Consider the following 24702-nt stretch of genomic DNA (forward strand, 5'->3'; position numbering starts at 1 on the left):
TAAAAAAAAAAACACCCCCAAAAAGTAAAAAAAAAACCCTAACACTAACCCCCGATGATCCACTTACAGTTTCTGAAGTCCGGACATTCAGGCGGTGAGAAGTCTTCGCCCAGGTGGCGAGGTCTTCATCCATCCAGGTGGCATCTTCTATCTTCATCTCGGCAGCGTCTTCTATCTTCATCCCGGCGGTGCGGAGTGGGTCCATCCTTCAAGACATCCGGTGCGGAGCATCCTCTTCATACGGTCACCGCCATAAACTAAATCTTCAATGCAAGGGAGTCTTTTCAAAATTGCGTTCATTGCATTCCTATTGGCTGATTTGATTTTTGAAATTCAAATCAGTCAATAGGATGAGAGCTACTGAAATCCTATTGACTGTTTAAATCAGCCAATAGGATGAGAGCTACTAAAATTCTATTGGCTACTCAAATCAGTTTTGTTGTGCAAAACTCATAACTACTGCTCTCAGATATCGGAACAGATTGTGTTGGTATAGGCTGGAACGCAAGCATTCTAGCCTCACCACACAACCTGTAATTCCGGCGCTATGGAAATCCCATGCAAAAACGGAATTTTTTTTTGAGTGCGGGATTGACATTGCTTTACAGGCTAACATGCTTGCGGTACAGCTGTACCGACAGGACTCATAATGGCTGCCTTATGGTTTTTACGCTGAAATGGGCATTTCTTCAGCGTTAAAACCGTAACGCAAAACTTGTAATCTAGGTGATAGTTAGGATGAGTTTCCACTAATTGTTTTAACTTTGAGACACAATGATTTAAAACCATTTTGCAAGTGTAAAATGTTACAGGCTTTTCACCAATTTTACATACTTTATCATTCTGTTTAAGTACTGCATAAAATGTTGTAAGGTGTGAAGCCTAACTATCCTCCCATTTTCATTTAACGTTCACCAGACTGAAATCTGTGTTGATCTGAGTCCAAATGAGCTGCAGAAAAACACCCTACAGACAGACAGATAAATGATAGATAGATAGTTAGATAGATAGAAAGATAGATAGATAAATAGATAGAGAAAAACTCATACTAACTCTTAAGAAGGAATCAAGGACTCCATTGCCCATATATTCCATTATAGTCATCATTGTATTCCCTATAAAAAAGCAAAGTAGATTTTCATTAAATACAATCATTATAATATACACAAAAATACACAAAAACACAAAAGCCTAGATTTACTAAAAATGAAAAAGACACTCCAATGTGTGTGTATCTCTTCAATTCTCAGACTAGGACACTATTAAGACTATTCACCACTATAACTACAAGAGAGACACTGAAAGTTAAGCTAATATAAAATGGCAATATTCAAATTCACAACAACTGCATTAAGGATCCTTATTCTTATAAAAAGCATCATGTAAAGCCATTTTACATCCAGGGCTGGGATGGTTAGCTGCAGAGATTTTGATTTTTTTTTTTTAAATGTTAGTGCCAAAATGATGAAACTCAAGATAGTACAGTTAAAGCAATACACAATTAGAATGTAGGTGTCAACAAGAATAAACAGATAGCAAGAGAATGGGGGGTGGAGGGGGGGAGGATTTATTTATCATGGATCCTTTACTAGCTTGATCAGTTCTCAAACCCCAACAGTCTAGCAACCGATAGAGAAGATGATGTATTTGCCCCATCTTCTGACAACAAATAACAAATACTCTTATTTCAACTTTGATTTTTTTTCATTTATTTTGTTTTCCAATGTTGTCAATGGTTATTTCCAACTCATCTCACATATATAGTAGACAACTGTCAAGATCTGATCCTTCACAACTGCCTTCAACTAATTGCTTGGCTGTCTTTCTATTGTCTTTTAAAAGAAGTTAAAAATATCTTTAAAGTGTTAATTTGTGCTTGGGACATTCCAATATGCTCTCAATATCTTCATCAATGTTAGTAAATGTCTTTGAGCATGTTGTTTTGTTTTTCTAAAAATCAAAGGATCTCAATATTGTAATTATTATTCACTGTGCAGCATATATTTAATTCTGAACTAATAGCCTAGGAATTATCTAATTTCCTTAAAGGAACACTAAAGTAAAAATTAAACTTTCATTATTCAGAGCACACAATGTTAAACCACTTTCTAATTTGCAGCCATTATCTAAATGTGCACAATCTTTTATACTTAAATTGTTTGATGCACGTTGTTGCATGTTTGACACACTCCAGCCTTCGGAAGCTTGACGGGCGCCTCAATTACAAGTGTGCTGTCTGGATGCTAGATATATTTGTTTAGTATTTGTGATTTTTTTCAAAGATTCTTTCAGAGGGGGTGTTTCCCTTTCTTCAAGAGATCTTTTAATGGGGATATTATCATTTAACTTTATGTTTTCTACATTTAACTTTATTATTAGTTTTTCTGCGGTTATGGAGCCTTGTAATTCTGTCACTAAATGTGCCTTTGAAGCTGGGTCATTTGAACATTTTCCTACCAGTGTTTAATGTTTATATTGTTATATGCTAAGATATTTCCTTCAGCAATCTTAGGCAATTAATTTATTAATGTTTTAATGCATTTTGACCACTTCTACTACTATTCTTGCTTCAAAAGGTACTATTGTTCCTTCTGTTTGTTCTTTACAGGTGGAATCTTCTCATTTTTCTACTGAAATTAAGAATTTCATTCGAACAACAGTGCTGAAATGTTGATAGCCATGCCTCTTTCTACTAAGTATAAAATGTAATTTCAGAATTTACCTTCTACTAGTTCTTAGCCTGCTATGGTTAATGGTTATAGTTATGAGGCTGATGGGTCCTCAGAGGGGGTGGTTTTCTCTGTTGATCAAGAGTCTTCCTCTGATCATTAAACAGGAACATCCTTTAATTAATTTTAAATTGAGCATATTCGTTCTCTTTTTAAGAGATTTTTTGCTTACTTAATTACTTTAGATGTTAATAATCCTAAAGTAGATAGGGATATACCAGTTAAGTGTTTTAATACTGTTTTTAAACCTTTGGTTAAATCCCTCGATGTGTTTCTTGTCCCTGTTGTAGTTTCTGAGATTATATCTAGAGATTGGAATAAGCCAGGTATACCTTTTATTCTTTCTGCAAGGTTTAAGAATTTGTATAATTTTCCAGCTTCTATTACTGAGCATTGAGAAGCTATTCCCAAAGTGGTTGGGAGACAATTTTTCTCTGGCAAAATGTACTACCATTTCTTTGGAAGTGCTTATAAATGAACAAGGCTGCAAAGCTAAATACCAGGCCAATCTATATGCTCTGGAGAATTCTGATGCGTGTCAGTGCCCATTAATTTCTCTGGGACAGGTATAAGCAGTCCAAGAAATCTTCTCCTCCAACCAAATATGCACGTAGGTGTGGCCCCAGAGCCACAGGCTCTTGTAGGGGGTAGGTTACACCTCTTTCAGGAAGCTTGGCTTTAGTCTGTTCAGGTTCCTAATATATTCTTAAGGATATCGAATAGGTTTCAGATAGGCTTCCAAAGGGAAGGTTTTTTTTCTGTCCAAGAAACCCTGTAAAGCTTTTTTCTTTGCTAGAAACCCTGTAAGGTTAGGTAGATAGGAACGTTAAACTATTGCTCCAAAGAAGAACAGAAATTTCATGTCAATTCTGGTCTAGAAACTCTGAACAAGTTTCTCAAGTTTCTACTTTTGGAATGGAAACTGTTTGGACTATTCTGCAATGTAAGTTTATGTCCAGAATACGTTTTAAGGATACCTACATTTATGTTCTTATTTCAAGGAACATCATCAGTTTATGAGGTTTGCTTTTTTGTATGAGTATTTTCAGATTGTTACTCTACCATTTGGTCTAGCTACAGCTCTCAGAATATTATTTAAGGTTCTTGATATCACCTTATCTGTAATCAGGTCTCAGGGTATTGCAGTGTTCCCTGACCTGGATGATATCTTGGTTCAAGCACTATCTTTAAATTTAGCAGTATTTCACTCCTGCAGATTGTTGTTGTTTCTTCTACAACATGGTTGGAAAGTCAGTTTATTGGTTCCTCAGATTAAGGTTGCTTTTCTGGGGGTCCAATTAGATTCAGTTTCTCTTAGACTTTTTTGACGGAGTAAAAATGGTTGAAGCTGGTGTTTGCCTGTTAGAATCTTCAGTTTCTGTCTTTTTCTTCAGTCGCTCTTTGAATGGAGGTGTTAGACCTCATGCTTGCAGCCTCGAATGCTATTTCATTTTCTCTCACTTCCATATGAGCCCTATTCAACTTTGTATCTTTTGCCAATAATGCAGGGACCATACTCAGTTGTCTTAGAGGACTCATTTACATTCCATAACAAATCTGTTTCTGTCTTGGTGGCTGAACAATTAGCTCTTTATGCAGCTGGTTTCTTTTGTGTACCCTTCTTGGTCTGTAATCTCTAAAGATTCCATTTTTTTCAGGATGGGGGGCCATCTGGGGGTCTCAGAAGACACAAGGAGTTTGGTCTCCTCATGAGTTGAGTTGAGGTTACCTAATAATGCTTTAGAACTCCATGCAATATTCAGGGCCCTTCAGTGTTGGCCTCTGTTGAAAAGGGAATCTTTCTCTGTTTTCAGTTTGACAATGTGTCATCTGTAACTTATGTCAATCATCAGGGGGGAACTTATACTTCCCTAGTTTTGCAGATAGTATCTCAAATTCTTTCCTGAGCAGGAGCAAATTGCTGTCTGATTTCTGCTGTTCATATTCCAGGACTAGACAGCTGTGGAGCAGCTTTTCTCAGTCATCAGTCTTTCTAACTGGAAGAGTGATATCTTCATCTGGTTATGTTCAATCAGATAATAGATCTTTGGGGTCACCCAAAGATTGTTCTGATGGCTTCTTGGTTGAATCTCAAATTTCCCAGGTACTGTGTAGGTCAAGGGATCTTTTAACCTGTGTTTGTGGATGCTCTGGAATTTCAGTGGTCATTTTAGCTAGGCTATATTTTTTCAACCTCTGGTCTTTTTTCACAGGGTGTTTACCAAGATCTGACAGGAAGAGCTTTGGTGATTCTTATTGCTCCAGCTTGTTCCTGTAGAATTTGGTATGCAGATCTGTTTCTGATGTCCAGTTTCTATCCTTGGCTGCTTCCTTTGTACCCAGACCTTCTGTTTCAAGGTCCGTTTTTTAAATCCAGCTTCTAGATCTCTGAGCTTGATGGCATGGAGATAGAATCAGAAACTTTATTTGCCTTTGAACTATCCGCTTAGTTACTGAGTTTCTTATACAGGCTCATAAGTCTCTGACTAGGGACATTTGTATTTAAAGGTCTGAAAGGTCTTTATTTCTTGGTGTTTGAATCATGAATTTTCTTGGCATTCTTTTAGAATTCCTAAAAGGCTTGCTGTTTTTACAAGATGGATTGGATAAGGGTGTATCAGCCAGTTCTTTGATTTTTTAAGTTATGTTCTGTAAGAAGATTGTTAATCTTCCTGACATTTGTTTTTTAGGTCAAGCCTTGCCTAGAATTAAGCTTGTTATCCAATTGTTCCTCCTTGGAACCTTAATTTGGTTTTGAGCATTTACAGGTTACTCCTTTTGAGCCTATGCATCAGGTGGATATTAAACTTCTTTCTGGATTTTTTGTTTCTTTTAGCTATTTCATCTGCTAGAAGGGTTTCTGAGTTTTTTTTACTTTTTCTTGAGTTCCTCCTTATCTTATTTTACTTCTGGATAAAGTTGTTTTTTCTGACAACATAAATTAGGATCTGCTTGGTTATATACTAGGATACTTAACTCTGCATAGTGTATTTACATCAGCTCTATTGCATTGTACCATTGCTGTTAAAGAAAATATATAAGCAAAATATTTTGCTATTTTTTTGTAATAAATGTATTATTATTTGCCACTAAAGCTAGTATACTTCATATTCCATAAGGTGTCTGCTTGAATAAAAATCACAAGGTCAATGTGACAACGCTGTTAATTTATCATTACTCCTAAAATATTGCTATATTTGCAACAATTGAGTTTGAACAGTCTTTATAAAGTTCTTAATTCAAAATAGAACAATGCAAGTGCAAAATTCTTTTCAGAAAAACTAAGTGCCAACACAACAAGCCATAATCTTAAGATGGAGAATATAGGATGTGTTATGATGTAGCAAAAGTTGTCTTTTTACAAATATGCTCTATCTGTCTCTTTATATAGTTGCTGTAGTTATTCTCTTTTTTTTGTTGTGAATATTTCGCTCTTTTGCTGCATTCTACATCTGTCTGAGATGATTTAGACTAATAATGTTTTATTGTATATAATAATAATGATCTACAGCATGAATATAGGTTTTAAACTGAAAAAATGAGTGCATGATTTCTGGAAACATTACTCATTTCCTGTGCTAGAAACCATTTGTTTAAAGGTAATGACTTACTTTAGTAAATGTCTCTTATGTTAAGACCCCAGACTTTATCTGAGCTAGCTTATTTATGACTACTATATTTATTTTACTTTCTATGTTCTCTACTGATTTCCTTATGAGCCCATTCCATGCATTTATTACCCTGTAATGATATAGGCTCATAGGTCAGTAATTTCATACCTCTAGTGATGACTCCTTCAAGGCGTATGATGTTAGGATGGTCAAACTGTCCCATAATACTAGCCTCTGCCAGAAATGTCCTCTTCTGTTTGTCTGAGCAGCCTGCACGCAGGGTCTGTATGGCAACTGGAAGTTCTCTCTTGCTGGGAAGCTTTAAGCATCCCTTGCAAACCTCACCAAAGTCTCCTGAAACAGATCAATACAGCACACTGTCAATTCCAAATTAATTTAGCATTAACCTGGGCGAAACTATACTGCAAATGAACTAGCAACTGTAACTTGAGAATGCTAGGAAGAAATTCTCTCACTGAAGTATTCATAAAGAAAGAAGTGACACAGAAGTGCTTTAAAATGTTTCTTGTTTCCACATTAGCTAGACAATAGAATGATAGATATGTTAAAAAAGTAAATTTTTCCACTCCCCCAAGAGAGATTGCAATACATACTTGCAGTGCTGTGTGCCTAATGCTGCCAGAAACAGCAGAGCTATTGCTAAGGTCTCTCATTTATATTAGTCACAAATAAACAAAATTACAATTCTAAATTATTTTAAAGCATTTATTGTGAGATATTTGCCATACAGTGCCTAATTGCTCATTTACTTTTCCCTTAAAAAGGTTCAACCAATATGCCCTACACAAAACAAATATAGTTAATGCCCTGGGCCCTGTTGGTATTTGTTCTTGCAGTCATGGGACTTTACGCAAGCTATAGATTTAAAAGGTAGTAGAGAACTTCTTTTTAGCAATGCAATTATATGATGTTGTTTTATGGCAATTAAATGTTTCTGTGGGGTCAAAACATCAACATTAACTATTAACAAATCACTTACGGCTAGATTTAGAGTTTTGTCCGTAACGACCCGCGTAGCTAACGCTGGCTTTTTTCTGGCCGCACCTTTAAAATAACTCTGGTATTGAGAGTCCACAGAATGGCTGCGTTAGGCTCCAAAAAAGGAGCGTACAGCATATTTAACGCCACTGCAACTCTCGATACCAGTTGCTTACGGACGCGGCCAGCCTCAAAAACGTGCTCGTGCACGATTCCCCCATAGAAAACAATGGGGCTGTTTGAGCTGAAAAAAACCCTGCAAAAAAGCCGCGTTCAGCTCCTAACGCAGCCCCATTGTTGTCTATGGGGAAACACTTCCTACGTCTGCACCTAACACCCTAACATGTACCCCGAGTCTAAACACCCCTAACCTTACACTTATTAACCCCTATTCTGCCGCCCCCGCTATCGCTGACCCCTGTATATTATTTTTAACCCCTAATCTACCGCTCCGTAAACTGCCGCTACTTACATTATCCCTATGTACCCCTAATCTGCTGCCCCTAACACCGCCGACCCCTATATTATATTTATTAACCCCTAATCTGCCCCCCACAACGTCGCCTCCACCTGCCTACACTTATTAACCCCTAATCTGCCGAGCGGACCGCACCGCTATTATTATAAAGTTATTAACCCCTAATCCGCCTCACTAACCCTATAATAAATAGTATTAACCCCTAATCTGCCCTCACTAACATCGCCGACACCTAACTTCCAATCAGCCAATCGGATTGAACTTGATTCTGATTGGCTGATTCCATCAGCCAATCAGAATATTCCTACCTTAATTCCGATTGGCTGATAGAATCCTATCAGCCAATCGGAATTCGAGGGACGCCATCTTGGATGACGTCATTTAAAGGAACCGTCATTCGGCGAGTAGGCATCGGGAGAAGAGGATGTTCCGCGTCGTATGGAAGATGATGGCTCCCGAAGAAAGAAGATTGAAGATGCCGTTGATAGAAGACTTCAGCCGGATCATGGACCTCTTCAGCTCCCGCTTGGATGAAGACTTCAGCCGGATCATGGACCTCTTCAGCTCCCGCTTGGATGATGACTTCAGCCGGATCATGGACCTCTTCAGTCCCCCGCTTGGGCTTGGATCAGGACATCGGAGGAGCTCTTCTGGATCGATCGGTGAACCTGGTATGGTGAAGATAAGGTAGGAAGATCTTCAGGGGCTTAGTGTTAGGTTTATTTAAGGGGGGTTTGGGTTAGATTAGGGGTATGTGGGTGGTGGGTTGTAATGTTGGGGGGGTATTGTATGTGTTTTTTTTACAGGCAAAAGAGCTGAATTCTTTGGGGCATGCCCCGCAAAGGGCCCTGTTCAGGGCTGGTAAGGTAAAAGAGCTTTGAACTTTAGTAATTTAGAATAGGGTAGGGCATTTTTTTATTTTGGGGGTCTTTGTTATTTTATTAGGGGGCTTAGAGTAGGTGTAATTAGTTTAAAATTGTTTATTTTTTTTATTTTTTGTAACTTAGTTCTTTTTTATTTTTTGTACTTTAGTTAGTTTATTTCATTGTATTTATTTGTAGATATTGTATTTAATTAATGTATTGATAGTGTAGTGTTAGGTTTAATTGTAGGTAATTGTAGGTATTTTATTTAATTAATTAATTTATTGATAGTGTAGTGTTAGGTTTAATTGTAACTTAGGTTAGGATTTATTTTACAGGTAATTTTGTAATTATTTTAACTATTTTAGCTATTGTACCTGGTTAAAATAAATACAAAGTTACCTGTAAAATAAATATAAATCCTAAAATAGCTATAATATAAATATAATTTATATTGTAGCTATATTAGGATTTATTTTACAGGTAAGTATTTAGCTTTAAATAGGAATAATTTATTTAATAAGAGTTAATTAATTTCGTTAGATGTAAATTATATTTAATTTAGGGGGGTGTTAGTGTTAGGGTTAGACTTAGCTTTAGGGGTTAATACATTTATTAGAATAGCGGTGAGCTCCAGTCGGCAGATTAGGGGTTAATGTTTGAAGTTAGGTGTCGGCGATGTTAGGGAGGGCAGATTAGGGGTTAATACTATTTATTATAGGGTTAGTGAGGTGGATTAGGGGTTAATAACTTTATTATAATAGCGGTGCGGTCCGCTCGGCAGATTAGTGGTTAATAAGTGTAGGCAGGTGGAGGCAACGTTGTGGGGGGCAGATTTGGGGTTAATAAATATAATATAGGGGTCGGCGATGTTAGGGGCAGCAGATTAGGGGTACATAAGGATAACGTAAGTAGCGGCGCTTTGCGGTCGGCAGATTAGGGGTTAATTATTGTAGGTAGCTGGCAGCGACATTGTGGGGGGCAGGTTAGGGGTTAATAAATATAATATAGGGGTCGGCGGTGTTAGGGGCAGCAGATTAGGGGTACATAAGTATAACGTAGGTGGCTGTCGGCAGATTAGGGGTTAAAAAATTTTAATCGAGTGGCGGCGATGTGGGGGGACCTCGGTTTAGGGGTACATAGGTAGTTTATGGGTGTTAGTGTACTTTAGAGCACAGTAGTTAAGAGCTATATAAACCGGCGTTAGCCCAGAAAGCTCTTAACTACTGACTTTTTTCTGCGGCTGGAGTTTTGTCGTTAGATTTCTAACGCTCACTTCAGCCACGACTCTAAATACCGGAGTTAGAAAGATCCCATTGAAAAGATAGGATACGCAATTGACGTAAGGGGATCTGCGGTATGGAAAAGTAGCGTCTGAAAAGTGAGCGTTAGACCCTTTTTTGACTGACTCCAAATACCGGCGTTAGCCTAAAACCAGCGTTAGGAGCCTCTAACGCTGGTTTTCACGGCTACCGCCAAACTCCAAATCTAGGCCTTATTCATTGAAATAATATAAATTAACTGATGTAGAATGTACAAAGTTTTATTTTTATTTTTTTTACCAGCTAGGTGTTCTGCATTTATAAAGTGTGTAAGGAAAATGTACACATCAAATATAAACACTTTAAACTGTAGGTCTTTTTTTTTTAGAGATATTGCAGAGGAAGCTGTCAGTGAGTACAGTTTCATACACAATTTAAAGGCACTTGGAGATTGGAGGAAACTCTGACCGGAAGAGGTCTTGCCTACAGCATTAATCAAAGTTTAACACTGGTTAAAGTAAGTAAGTCTAACTTTTAACTGTGAAGAGAAGGCTGAAAGCTGCAGGTTTGATAGGTCAGATGCAAGTCAGAAAGCCATCGATAAAATGGAAAAATAAAAAAGTGGCTTGTCTAGGCCTTTAAACACCACCAGTGGACTACTGAAGACTGGAAGAAGGTCTTATGGACTGACTAATCAAAATTTGAAATCTGTTCATCATATAGCGTTTTTGTAAGACTTTAAGTAAGTGAAGGGATGGTACGTCATTGTATGACATCAACTTTCACTGGATATAGAGTTGGCGACTTGCACAGAGTGAGTGGCACACTGAACCAAAAAGACTACCATAACATTTTGTAGCACCATGCAGTACCCTCTGGTATATTACTAGTTGATCTGGTGTTTATCCTACAGCAAGATAATGACTTAAAACCTATCTCCAGGCTATATCAGAACTACCTTTAAAAAAAGGAACAAGATCGTAGACTTCAAATCATGTAATGGCCAGTGCACTCTCCAGACTTAAACCTTATCAAACAGGTTTGGGAGGAAATAGACAGAAGGGTAAAACAAAGCAACCTACATGTGTAACGCATTTGTGGTAAGTTCTGCATCAATGATGGCAAGAGCTTTCTGAACAATATTTAATTTCCCTTGCAGAGAGAATTGTATGCATGATACATTTAATATACAGGTATGCAGGAATTGTAATTTAATTTAAAACTATGCCAGACTGAATCAGCTACTGAACTACTTGCGGTTTTAAATGCACTTGTGAATTCCAGAATGCAAAAACCCTTATCAAGACTGAAATAGCCCTTTAACACTTAAGAAATAAAGAACATCTCTTTTCAGAACCACAAATCCTCAAGCGCCTTGCAACTGCTACCCAAGACGTTTTAACTTCAACTGCTGCCTTTTTGCATCCAGTAAATCACAACGAGAAATAACTCCCACAACATGGAACAGCACAGCTCCATGAAGCACACGCTCATTTAGAACATCCCAGTCCTGCTGCACTAATTATAAGGTTAATAAAAAAAATTCCAATATATTTAGGATTTATACCAAATTCCTGCAGGGCATCAACCTCCTTTTGACTCCCCCCCTCAACACCCATGAACATGCAATACAATCTTAATTGTTTTCTTGAGGTTGTTTTCAGCATCATAACATGGTAAGCTGATGACGATTGCATCTTATAAAAAGCAAAATGATTCCCCTTTTTAAATTTCAGCAACAAAAATATTGACCTAACTTATCACAGATTATCTTCAAATGATTATTTTACTGTAGTAAAAACCTGCAGTATAATTTGAACAGTCAGTATATTTTAAAACCTCATCATAAGTATTGCTACTTGGGGTGATTCTACCTTTGAGACTATTTAACCTGCTTTGATGTGTCGTCTTTTACTTTTAATATCTATCTGTATTTCTTTCTGTTGCGGCTCTTTAAAAATATGGTTAATTTCCAGAGAAGTGTCCTAAAAAGTGACTTTGTACTGGGAAACATAAGCCTTTTGTATTTCATTTTGTAAAATGCAAATCTGAGATATTTTAAGGTTATGCTACACAATGACTGATGTTTTGAAGGTATTGTCAAAAGCCTGCTGTCTAAGGAAGAACATCTTGTTAATTTCCATTCAGTCATGTTGACTTGTTGACTTAATGTTTGCACGCAACATAAACGCTACAAAATATTCTATTTAAGAACCAAATTGCCTCATTCAGCTTTAATTGTTTTCTTTTCTACTGAATATTGTTTTTGTTGTTTGTTTGTTTTTTGTTTTTCTTAAAGGTCACTCATGGCGCAAAAATGCAAACATCAAAAACATTTTTTTCCATAGGTGCATTGCTACAGACTTCAGGTTTTAATTTTTCTTTACTAACATTCAAAGTTGCTCCTTCCAGAGAGGGGGTTCAACATTGTTAAATTATAGCTTCAAGGTATGTATATTTAAGTTGAGATGTGAAATAAATAATTTAGGGGTTAACTGGAGTACAAACTATTAGAAAATATTGCTATAAGATGCAATACAATTTGAGCAAAGGTTAGTTTTCATACTTGTATTAAAGGGACGTTGTGGTGAACTTTTCTCTGCTTTATCTAAAAAAGAGCATATTTAAGTTTATTTAAGGCTTCTGTATTTTGAAAAACTCTTGTACAGTGAGAATTTGTACAAAACCAGTATTGCCCTATTATAGGTTGATCACAATGCAGTGTTTGTTAATTGTGTGTGTGTTTATGTATATATATATATATATATATATATATATATATATATATATATATATATATAAATATATTACAAAGACTCACTGATGTGAGTCTGCCTATTACATGTTAAGAAGAAACAGTTATATAACCACTGTTATTTAACCTCTGAAGTGGCAGAGTTAAATTACTACAAAAAAATGGAAATAGAGCAGCACAGCAGTATTAATAATTCAAGAAAAATGTATTCCAAAATAACAAGAGACATGCAAGATTGGACAAAAACGTCTACATTACTACAAAGTATTTCCTTTGGATTGATTGACAGGCCCTGTTCTTGCATGCTTGATAGTGTGAGAGCAAGGGTCCGTGCTGCACAAGGATTTCTTTTTGTGATAATATAATGCAGACAGACTAAAATGCAGACTAAAAGCTCATCCCCTGACCACTTACTGTGAAGAGAGGTGTACAAGTTCCCTACCTGGGAACATTGCCCATCAAATGATACATTTATAAATAAAGTCCATGCTGTACACATCAATATATCAATGTTTTATACAATTCCCCAACACAGTACAGAATAATGAAGCAAAAATAGTCTCATATAGAGTTATTCTAAGTATTGGATGGCGATGATGAGTTACTGCTTTAATTACTTCTGTAACTTCTTCAAAAACTTAAAAAATATATAATTCCAGATCAATCATTCCCCTTTTTCTTTTTAAGCAGAAGTAGGCAATCCAGTTGTCACAATACTACCAGTGATGTCTTTCAAACGCATCAGTGAAATCAATATACTATGAAAATAATTGAAATACTGATTTCATATTCATCAAAATTATCAATAATTATCGATTCACATGAAAAATTATTAATGAAGGGGTTAATGATTAATAGAAAGTTTTACCATTAAATATTAAAATACTATAAAGCTTTAATCCAGATGAATAAGAGAGATAGAATAATTTTGACATAAGGTTTTTTTCTTTTGTATACGTATAAATTTGTCATACTGATGTCTTTTAAGTGAGATAGAACAAACAATTGGTGACCAATAAGCGCCAAATAAGGGCTAGATTACAAGTGACACGCTAACAGTTGCTCACAAGCAATAAGGGGTTTTATTGCGGGTGTTTGCACGTGTCGGAAGTGGCCCTCGTATTGCAAGTTGAAAGTAAGTGCGTTAACCAGGATATCACAGGATATCTGGTTAACTTTTACGCTAGAACAAAAAGTTGGACAAAATACATCAAAAATACATTTAAAAGTACAAGTACACTCATAATAACACAATCTTATAAAAAGTATTGAAAAAAATATTATATAAAAATGTTATTAGGGCTCAAAGATATGAGGTCTCGGGTGTTAGAAGAAAAAAACCCAGACATACATACATATACATATATCTAAATATGTATATGTTTGTATATATATATATATATATATATATATATACATATATATATATATATATATATATATATATATATATACAACAGTGCATTGAAGCCCCTTGCAGTCAAGTAGCTGAAAACATGTAAAATCATATATTTGCAATATTCATATTTGATAAAGTGTTTGTGTATTTACTGTAAATATTCCATATTCCAATGTTCTTTACATAAGGGAATATTGTCTATGTATTTATAAATAGATATTCCTAATCACACACAGACACACACACACACACACACACACACACACACATATATATATATATATATATATATATATATATACTACAATTCTGCAGCACGACCCACCAACAGTCACCTGCCTGGGTGCAATGATACAAAGCAATATCCAAGGAAAAGATTGCACTCACAGGACTTTTTTAACAAGTAGTTAATATACTCTTAATGAAACGTTTTCGGGGTTCTTGTCCCCTTCATCATGATCCCCGAAAACGTTTCATTAAAAGTATATTGACTACTTGGTAAAGAAGTCCTGTGAGTGCAATCTTTTCCTTGGATATATATATATATATATATATATATATTACAAAAAAACATCATAAATATATGTAGAAATATGTATTTAGGAATAAATAGAATATATTCTTCTTTGCACAACTTGTTTTGTTTCCCACTTTTCACGCTCCATTGAAGTCTATGGGGGAATACGTTAACATGGTTGCGATTTTCTAACTTCTGCTTTTAACATTCTTTTTTGCAAGCGAAAACTTTTTACTTTCATATGGTACCCAAAGCACACAAAAAGCCGAAGTCGAGTGAAGTTTATGCTTGAGTGAGATCGCTAAATAGTGCTTCACTCGTAATCTAGCCCTAAACGTTTTAATATTTTTTGTATGATTATTATCATTAAACTATACAAACGGTAATTAAACATTAACCTACTATGATTAGAATCCTTTATTTCTCAGTATATAAGCACAAAACAAACTTAAGTAAGCAAATATCAGGACATAAATTATTTATATTTATTAATTTATTTATGTATTTATTAACTTAAGTATTGACATTTATTTGTTGTAAATGCTGCTCCATATTTGAAGGTGGTTTACATTTGGAGAATTTGAGCTAACTAGATTTAATAGATTTAAAGACCTTTTAAACTAATCCTAAAATAAATTATGGTAATTAAAAAGATGAGGGGAAAAACTCCACCCTGAGTATAGTGATACACAACATAACATTATATACAGCACATCCACAAGTTCCTAACTGAAAATGTTAGCTATTATAGTTGCAACTAAAGCAAGGGTTTCTGGGTAAGGATATGAAGAGGTTGCCTTCCCTCTTGCTTCCAGTGTCTGTTTAAAACATGGATTCCCTCATGTCAGTGCATTGCTACTCTAGTTAGCTTTTTAGGGTATTACAGCAAGCTAAATCCCATGTGAAGAGGTTTGTTAGATCTTATTAGTACATAATTGATTTCTGCTTGCTTTGTAGTGAAGCTGGCAAACAGCATCTAAACGACTCAAAATAAATGATGGTGCACAGATAGATGAGGATAACAAATACATTCGCACATCATGTATTAAAAGTTGATTATTGTGTGCCTTGTCCATGCATCAATCAACTTCTAATATAATTTTAAATTTGGCAAGCATGTGCCATTATCGGTAGGTGATATGCTAATTGAGCCACATCCATGAAACAAGTCTTTGGTTAATTTTTTAGACCAATCACTTGCATTGTCAACCGCACATTATTAAAAGATAATCCAAAGTGCCTATAAATCATAAGGATATATAGGAGAGTCCAAACTATATGGAAGCAAGAGAGCAGGTGTCCCAGCAGTGCTTGATTGTAGTAATCTTTGTGCACCTCACAGGGATAGAAAGAAAATATGCAAGTCAATTTTGACAATTAGAATCAAGCCCAAATGGAGAGGTATTCACACTTGAATGAACTATAACCAAGCTCTTAGTAGATGTGCAGGTAAGTTTATAGACCTACGGCTACCATAGAAATCCAGGAACTCCAAAGTAAGGATAAAAGTATAATATGTATTAAAAACAAAGGACAAAATATTTGACAACAATAACAAGGTAACTTATGTCTAGTGACCAGTCTCTGTTAAAACCAGACAACTAAACCACAAATACACTGTATACTGGGAGAACCTTCTGAAGTGATTTGAATGTCTGTATAAGTCCTGCAATACATGCAATGTGCGTTTCACTGGTGTAATACCGGCGTTTTCAAGGATGATCATATTTGTTATTTTCTGTCTTTTTAATATCCAGATAGGTCATGATTGGTGAAGAAACATTATCGTTAACAGTTACATAGCAGTCACCAAACTGCATTACATCGGATTTACAAAACATATATCTTGATGGGATTCAGGAATATAATTTGTATCGGCAGTCAAATGCATGGCAATTTGATAATACATACTTTTAACAAAAAATATATATTTACTTGAGTGTTCGTGTCATTTACAGTATATTGGATGTAGCAAAAAAAAAAAAAAACGTAATAAAGATCTGAAAGGAGTCGTTAAATTTATGGGTATTAAAAAATTGGACCCTCATTGGAGATTTGGAAATATAGCCAATGCCCTAGGAAAAGATGGATCCTTAATTGAAATACTCTTATACCCAATAGGTTAAATAAAGAATTTTAATTGACCCATTTTTTGTAAGGCATTTTAGTTAACTGTATATATTGGTAGAACGGGTAGTGGTTTAATGATAATATAATTCATTTTGGAGATTTTTATGACCCTTAGCTTCGTCGTTACATTTAGATATTTAGATATTTCTATTCCCACAATGCTTTCATTTTGGATTCCTACTAGTCATTTATAGTAAAATAAATAATAAGATAAATGTTTTATTATTTATGAATATGAAGAATTAAGATTATTAAGGACTTGTATATATTAGTCATCAGGATGACATTATAGTGGTGTAGTGTTAAAGCAATTAGCCAAGAGTCTACTATTCCCTATATTAAAGGGGGCTCAAATCTCATACGTATTTTGTATATGTCTTTGGGTAATATATATATTCTACTGTAAGACAATACTCCATATTTCATATACAATAATAATTTTTATGCTAAAATCCCTTTAAATAATAAAGTCAACTAAGAATGAATTCTTTATTAAGTATTATTATAACATCTTAAAGAATTTTAAATATGTTGAATGATATTTAAGTGACTCAGTGGTAAAGCACTTGTCTTGGAAAAAATAATTTGATCTATCCAGTGGTTTGAATCCTGTGAGTGATCCTATATTTTAAATGTAAAGTTTTATATTTTAAGTTATACATTTTTGTTAAAATCATGTATTTTCAAATTGTCACGCATTTGTCTGTCGATACAAATTATATTCCTGAACACCATTCAGATATATGTTTTGTAACTCTGATGTAACGGTCAGGTGACCGCTATGTAACTGTTGACGATAATGTTTCTCCACAAATCACGGACTATCTGGATGTTTAAAAAGACAGTGTAGGGGGGCGGAGCTAGCCATCAGACATGGCAGAAGTGTTCTGAATGAGCTCCCAGATCTATTTTAAAATATAAGAATAACTGAGAATAATTGAGTTTATTTGAGCACCTAAAGTGGACATTACAGGAGCTAGGACCTTAAGAGACATACAGAAAAAGTGAATGCTTTTATTCTTCACTCTTTCTCTCGCTACTTGTTGCAAGGAATAAGACCAGAGAGGCCGACATTCTGTTACCGGTGACCGGCGCTCACATCTACATCACCCTCTCTCTGAGGATCCAAGGATCAAAGCCGCTAGATTACCTGGCTCTGGAGGATAGGGGCTCTGCACCGGAGCGGGCGCAAGGAGTTTTACAGTGGAGTTGGGGTGACGCTGCCCTCCCGGCCCGACACAGAACAGATCCAGCGTGTCATTCCGGCACTCCCGCTCAACAACGGATCCCACTGCGCTCTAACAGCCTGTCCTTTGGGGGAACTTTGCTGGCCCGATTTGCATCAAGAATAGTGCTTAGAGGGAACACATAGGTGCAGGACTGCAGGGGCCTCTGGTCAGAAGCTCGCCATCAACTTTTGGCGCGAACAGCCGCCATTTCTCCATTCTCACCGCTATACAGGCAGCCTTAGCACTTAGCAACAGGGCGCAAAGAAACAGGGTAAGACTTTTGAATTTTTTACACTCCCCTGGCAGGGCCCTGGTTACTCCTGTGACTTCTAGGGCCATACCAGCATTAGACCGGGAGCTTTATTCCTGCTACACAGCATTTAATTTTAGAGGTAGCCCCATTATACAGGCACTGGACTTTCATTTATTAGAAGAGACATAGGCCACCACGATCCAGAGATCTACTATACAGTGATAAACATATATGAGCACTGTGACCTGTTAAGATAAGGAAGAGCTAGATACTGCTGTTAGAGGGAGAAACCAACTCTCAAAAATACTTTTAAACGGAGATACTCCCAGACTTAACCCCTAGAGAGGCTTGAACAGTGAAACTGAACACTAACAGATTTATACACCTCTCTGCTGCCACACGTTAACCCATAAAAATAATACATTCCGCTAATAAGCGAACTCCTGGGATATATTCTGACCCTTAAGCACCTCTCCCCTCTCAGTTCCCACTGAGTCCTATAAAAGGCTATACATGCCCCTAACCAAATAAGCTCCCTTCTGGTCCTTTGATTAAATGCTGGGAACACTGTATACTACTAAAAAAAGATATTAACAGCAGGTCTATAGCAGGAGGATTTCTCCACACCTTCTCCCCTCCCCTTTCCTGTCAACCCCAAGGGGTGACAGGTCATACCCCCTATGCCCTGTACCGAGATCATCCTATGAGGATAACTACCCTGGGGAGAGGGGGATACACAGACTTGAAACAGGTTGCCATGACCCAAGTGGGTGTCAGATTGGACCACATCCATCCCCTGAACATCACATACAAAAGAAGGTGTGAGAGTGTGACCCATATCTGAAAGACTGTTTACTGAGTAATCTATACAGATATTTGGAAATCCGGCAGACCAGAATGTAAATGACACTTTAATTTGCACTGGGGGAACTAAGCCTTAACTACTACAAGGAGATCAGCACCAATGTGAAACCTCAAACTATATGTTCATATGAATTCTACCACTAGTTATACATAAGATAGCTTGCCTGCCCACCGCTACCATTAGTAGAAGACCTGGGTCGCAAGAGAGCTTCCACTAATTTAAGCATTCTGTATTTCACAATTCAACAAGCAGGAGCCCACCCTTTAAAAAGAGGGGTCTGAGCTCCATACCAACATTCCACTTGCCTGGTTATCATCTACTTACTGCCAAGATGGCGTCTAAAAGACCCACTAAAGGGGATAAAACCATAAAAACTACAGCTGTTTCTGCATTCTTTAAACCCTCCCAAACCAGCAAACCACAAATGGAAGCAGAGATAGAAGAAGACTCTGACACAGATTCCCAACAACAGGGACAGGACAACAGTCCACTAACAAAAGCTGACATCAAAAATCTAGTATCCAAAAAAGATATAGCCGACAACTTCGAGAAATTGTGGGAAAAAATTGATTCCATACACTCCACAGTGACCAACAGTCTGTCCGAAATTAAATCAGATCTAATGGAGATGGGTAACAGGATAGAGACACTAGAAGATCAAAAAGACTCCATGGTGGAAGAAATGGATGAAATGTCTCAAAATATGTCCACACAACATCAAACAATGGAGGAATTCCAAGATAAAATAGAAGATCTGGAAAACAGGAGCAGAAGGAACAATATACGTCTCAAGGGAGTCCCAGAAGAAGTAACACCTTCAGAAATCCTACCCTATCTCGCCCAGCTCTTTACACAAATCACAAACTCTCCTGCTGACTATACATTTCACATAGAAAGAGCACATAGAGCACTCAAACCCAAGCCCAAACCAGGCCTACCCCCAAGAGACATTATAGCCAAATTAAAGACATTATAGCCAAATTAACTTTCTTCCCGGACACAGACAAAATCTTACAAGCGGCAAGAAAACACCCAACATTCAAATTCCAGGGTACCGTGATCCAGTTTTACCAGGATCTTAGCGTCTGAACTCTACAGAGAAGAGGAGCCTTATGACCCCTCACCCTATTACTCAGAAAGCATCAGATATCATATAGATGGGGGTTCCCCTTCGCTATACATATCACAAAAGATTCGAGAACAATCACACTCAAAGACTCAGAAGATATACCTGAGATATGTAAGATCCTAGAACTGGAAGCACCCCTAATACCGAATACGACATTGAACCCAGTGAAGAGTAAAGACCCGGGTAGACAATTAGACGCTCCCAAATGGCAGACAATTAATCACAAGAAACAAAAAATAAAAGAAACTAAAGGAAAACTCTCCTAGAAGATCCTACACATAGCTTAAGAATACAGTCAATTGCAGTACACACTCCCAGAGGCATGGACAACATTCAGGAGTGGATGATAGAACTATGGATTGAGATAACTTTAAGGGGCCCCAAGAAGTCATCTGTGAAAGGGGCCTTTTGACTCCCTATCTATTATAAGACATTCCTGAGAGATTTACAATCTCAGAGACTATCCATAAAGTTATAGCTGTAGAAGCAATATATGATTGTAGGAATATAGCTGCCCCCAGGGCAACATTTTTCGGTTTATTCACATGAAAGTTTGTTGTTTATTCTCTGTAGGTCCTATGGTTGAGGACCTAAGATTGCTAATATTTATGTTATTAATGTTGTACATTTTTTCTAGCTCCCTCCCCCTCCCTAGTGACTGCCAACTATGATCCCGATTACTCACAGTCTATTCGACTGGAATGCCACGTCAGAGATTCACAGGTACCAAAAACTCATTTGCATCACACTTACACAGATACTCCAACATGATTCCTAAAATAAAACTATTATCCCACAATGTCCGCGGGTTAAACACTGATGTAAAAAGGAGAATGGCAATGACACAATACCTTTCCCTAAATGTTAACATTATATTCTTTCAGGAAACCCATTTACTTAAAGAGAAGATACCAAAATATTGGGCAAAACATTTTACCACTCACTATCACTCCACAGCAGCATCCAAAAAAAGGGGCACATCCATTCTCATACACTCCTCACTCAACTTCACACACGAAGACGTAATCACAGACACTGAAGGGAGGTATATAATAGTTAAAAGGTGAATGTTAGACTCTGAGATAACCCTATGCAACATTTATGCACCAAATGAGAATCAACATAACTTCTTTCAACATATTTCGCATTTGCTCACACAGTGGTCCCACACCAAAATATTCTTAGCAGGAGATTTTAATATTGCCATGAATCCAATTAGCTCAACAGGTACTACACCCCTAACTAATAAACAAAATAGGCACAACCGCATTGTGAAATCAATAAAAGAAAGCTTATCACCTCACTCATTGGTGGAAACATGGCCTACATTATATGGAATAACCAACGACACAACATTCTACTCTGCAGCACACAAGACCTACATAAGATTAGACTATATATTTACCAGTCAAGTATTGCAACCTGTATTAAACAACTCTCAAATTCATGCTTGTGTATGGTCTGATCACTCGATCATCACCTTACAAGTAGAGGGATTATGTGATCCAAATAGAAGCAGAACATGGACTTTCGACAAATCATGTGTCGGAAGTCCCCAAACTCACGACAATATACTCAAATCATTAACTGAATACTGGCAAATAAACACAGACACAGTATCTAATCCAGGGATTACATGGGCAGCTCATAAGGCGGTCTTAAGAGGGTTACTCATTAAGGAAAAAACATTGCAGATTAGGAAACATAGACAAAATATCAAACAACTTCATGCGGAGATTGAACTAGAAAAACGACACAAATATACTAAGACGATAGCAATACAAAAGACACTTCAAGCTAAAAAAAAAAACACATTAGCCACACTCCTTCAATCACAAGCCACTAGAGCCATCCAAAAACTTCAGGGACAATATTTTATATTCGCAAACAAGCCAGATAGATACATGGCACATAAAATACGGGAAATATGCAAAGCCTCAGCGATCTCCCTTATAGAAACATCAAAGCGGCGGGACCAGATGGCTTCCCGGGCGAGAATTACAAACTTTTCAAAACAACATTAATCCCACATCTGCTTAAATTCTCCAATTATGTAATGGAGGGAGGGAATATTCCACCTTAATTCTTAGCCGCTAAAATAGTAGTAATTCCCAAACCAGGGAGGGACCACAAAAAATGTCAGAATTATCGTCCAATATCCCTAATCAACCAAGACCTTAAGATCCTCACAAAAATAATTGCTAATAGACTTAAACACATTCTACCCCACCTGGTCCACCCAGACCAGGTGGGATTTATCAAAGGTAGAGAAGCCCCTGATAATATACGTAAGGTTACCAATCTGATCCAAACCATGAAAGAGACGCGGATGCCTTCTCTGCTCCTATCCTTGGATGCGGAGAAGGCGTTCGATAGAATTGACTGAGATTACATGTTCTTGGTACTACGCAAGATGGGATTTGAGGGGGCAGTTATTAAAACGTTAAAAGCCATTTATTCTTCCCTGGGTGCACAGGTCTCCTCGGCAGGTTATAAATCTCAGCCATTCCCAATTCGCAATGGAACCAGACAGGGGTGCCCTCTGTCACCATTGCTCTTCGCCCTATGTATAGAGCCACTTGCTGCCAAAATCCGATCACAGGTGGATATAATGGGACTCAAGATAAACTCGATGGAATATGTTAGCCCTGTTCGCGGATGATATCCTACTAACTCTGACGAACCCAATGATATCACTACCTAATTTATACTAAAATAAACGTAAAAAAATGTGAGGCTCTACCCATGGGAATTCCTCGACAGACCCAGACACTCCTAGAATCAAACTTTAAATTTAAATGGGTGAAACAATCCTTAAAATACCTAGGGATCCGTCTTCCCAGCTGCTACACACAACTGTATAGAGAAAACTATATCCCATTATACAAACAAATAAAGAAAGTTTTGCTGAAATGGAAAAGCTTCAACTTCTCATGGCTAGGTAGGGTGGCGGCCGTGAAGATGAATATCTTACCGAGAATATTATATTTGTTCAGAACCCTACCTATTAAAATTGTAAATGCAGACTTAGATACACTGCAAAAAGAGATACTAATGTTCATTAGAGGCAATAAAAAGACTAGAATAGCGAAATCTATTTTAAATAGACACAAAAACTTGGGAGGCATAGGTGCTCCTAATCTAATGGATTATTATCACTCAGCCAGATTAGCACAAAACACTCTACTGATGAAGAGATCTGGGGAGGTTATGTGGCCTGGTCTGGAGGCAAACTTAGGTGGGTGGAATGGGAGTGATACAATCATCTGGGCACCAGAAAAAACACAAATTGATAAAGGGACATCCAGACCATATACTGCTATCCTTACAATAACCACTTGGAAAGTAGCAACATCTAAATACAAATTAATGCAGAAATATTCCTTATACACACCACTAAGATTTCTATTACCTAGTGAACTCTGGTCTCAACTCCAAAAATGGGAGAATAAAGGCCTATATAGAGTAGCAGACTACATAGAAGGGGGAACTACACTTACATTCAATAAGCTTCAAGCAAAAATAAATCCAATAAAACTACACTGGTACATATACTTACAGATAAATTCAGCTATTCAAACATATATGAGAAACCCGAGAGCAAACAACACTACACCAATGGAGCTCCTCTGTCAATCCGAAGACCGTCATAAACACACCATTTCTGTACTATATATAGCCATACAGTCCTCCCAAATGACTGTGAAAACCCCAATTTGGCTGGCATGGGAAAAAGACATACATAAATGCAAAGACATCAAAGAATGGGAAACTATATTTCAAAACGCAGGGAAGGGACACATAAGTGTGGATCTTAAAGAAAATGTTATTAAGACCATCTTTCACTGGTACTTAACACCTATTAGAACAGCTCATATGCACACACAGGGTAGTATATATTGCTATAGAGGGTGTGGAGAAATAGGAACCTACAGGCATATGTGGTGGGACTGCAGGGAAATCACAGTTATTTGGAGACGACTATCCTCCCTCCTCAGTCAACTTCTGGATGAACCCATCAATCTTACAATTCAACAAGCCCTCCTACATGAACATATTAATATATACAACAAACATATCAATACATTTATCAGGATCCTATGCACAGTCACAAGGACATGCATAGCTAAATACTGGAAAACAGGTGGTCTCACATGGACAGAAATATATAATAAAATTCAATATACATACACTATGTATGAGTTAGCAACAAATACCCTTGACAATAAAGAAGTGTTCCAAGCAATATGGTATTATTGGATAAGCAATTGAGTACTAAATGATATACCAATATCGGGAAATGTGATTCACAATGATCATATCGCTCATAAAATATCTTTATTCTTAAATACACATATAACACTAGGTGGACTGTAGGGTGCCGTCACTCATTAGCCCTTCCTTACCCTTACTATCCCCCTTTAAACCAGTTTATTTAACAGGAACTTCTCTCAAAGTTGTATCCTCTGACTAATAGTTAATG

General features: G+C 36.9%; 1 protein-coding gene across 6 annotated transcripts in view; it reads right to left on the reverse strand.

The window, feature by feature from the left end:
* The window catches only part of EPHA10 (EPH receptor A10), a 1001793-nt gene that overhangs the window by 81372 nt on the left and 895719 nt on the right, over positions 1-24702 (reverse strand). For all 6 annotated transcript variants that reach the window (XM_053707154.1, XM_053707156.1, XM_053707152.1 and 3 more), the window contains exons 10-11: positions 6509-6694; positions 1054-1115 (exon numbers count right to left, since the gene is read on the reverse strand). In XM_053707154.1, the coding sequence (XP_053563129.1) occupies positions 1054-1115; positions 6509-6694 (248 nt within the window). The remainder of the gene's footprint in view (positions 1-1053; positions 1116-6508; positions 6695-24702) is intronic.

Source organism: Bombina bombina, chromosome 3 (genome assembly GCF_027579735.1).
Source record: "Bombina bombina isolate aBomBom1 chromosome 3, aBomBom1.pri, whole genome shotgun sequence".
Taxonomy (NCBI): Eukaryota; Metazoa; Chordata; class Amphibia; order Anura; family Bombinatoridae; genus Bombina; species Bombina bombina.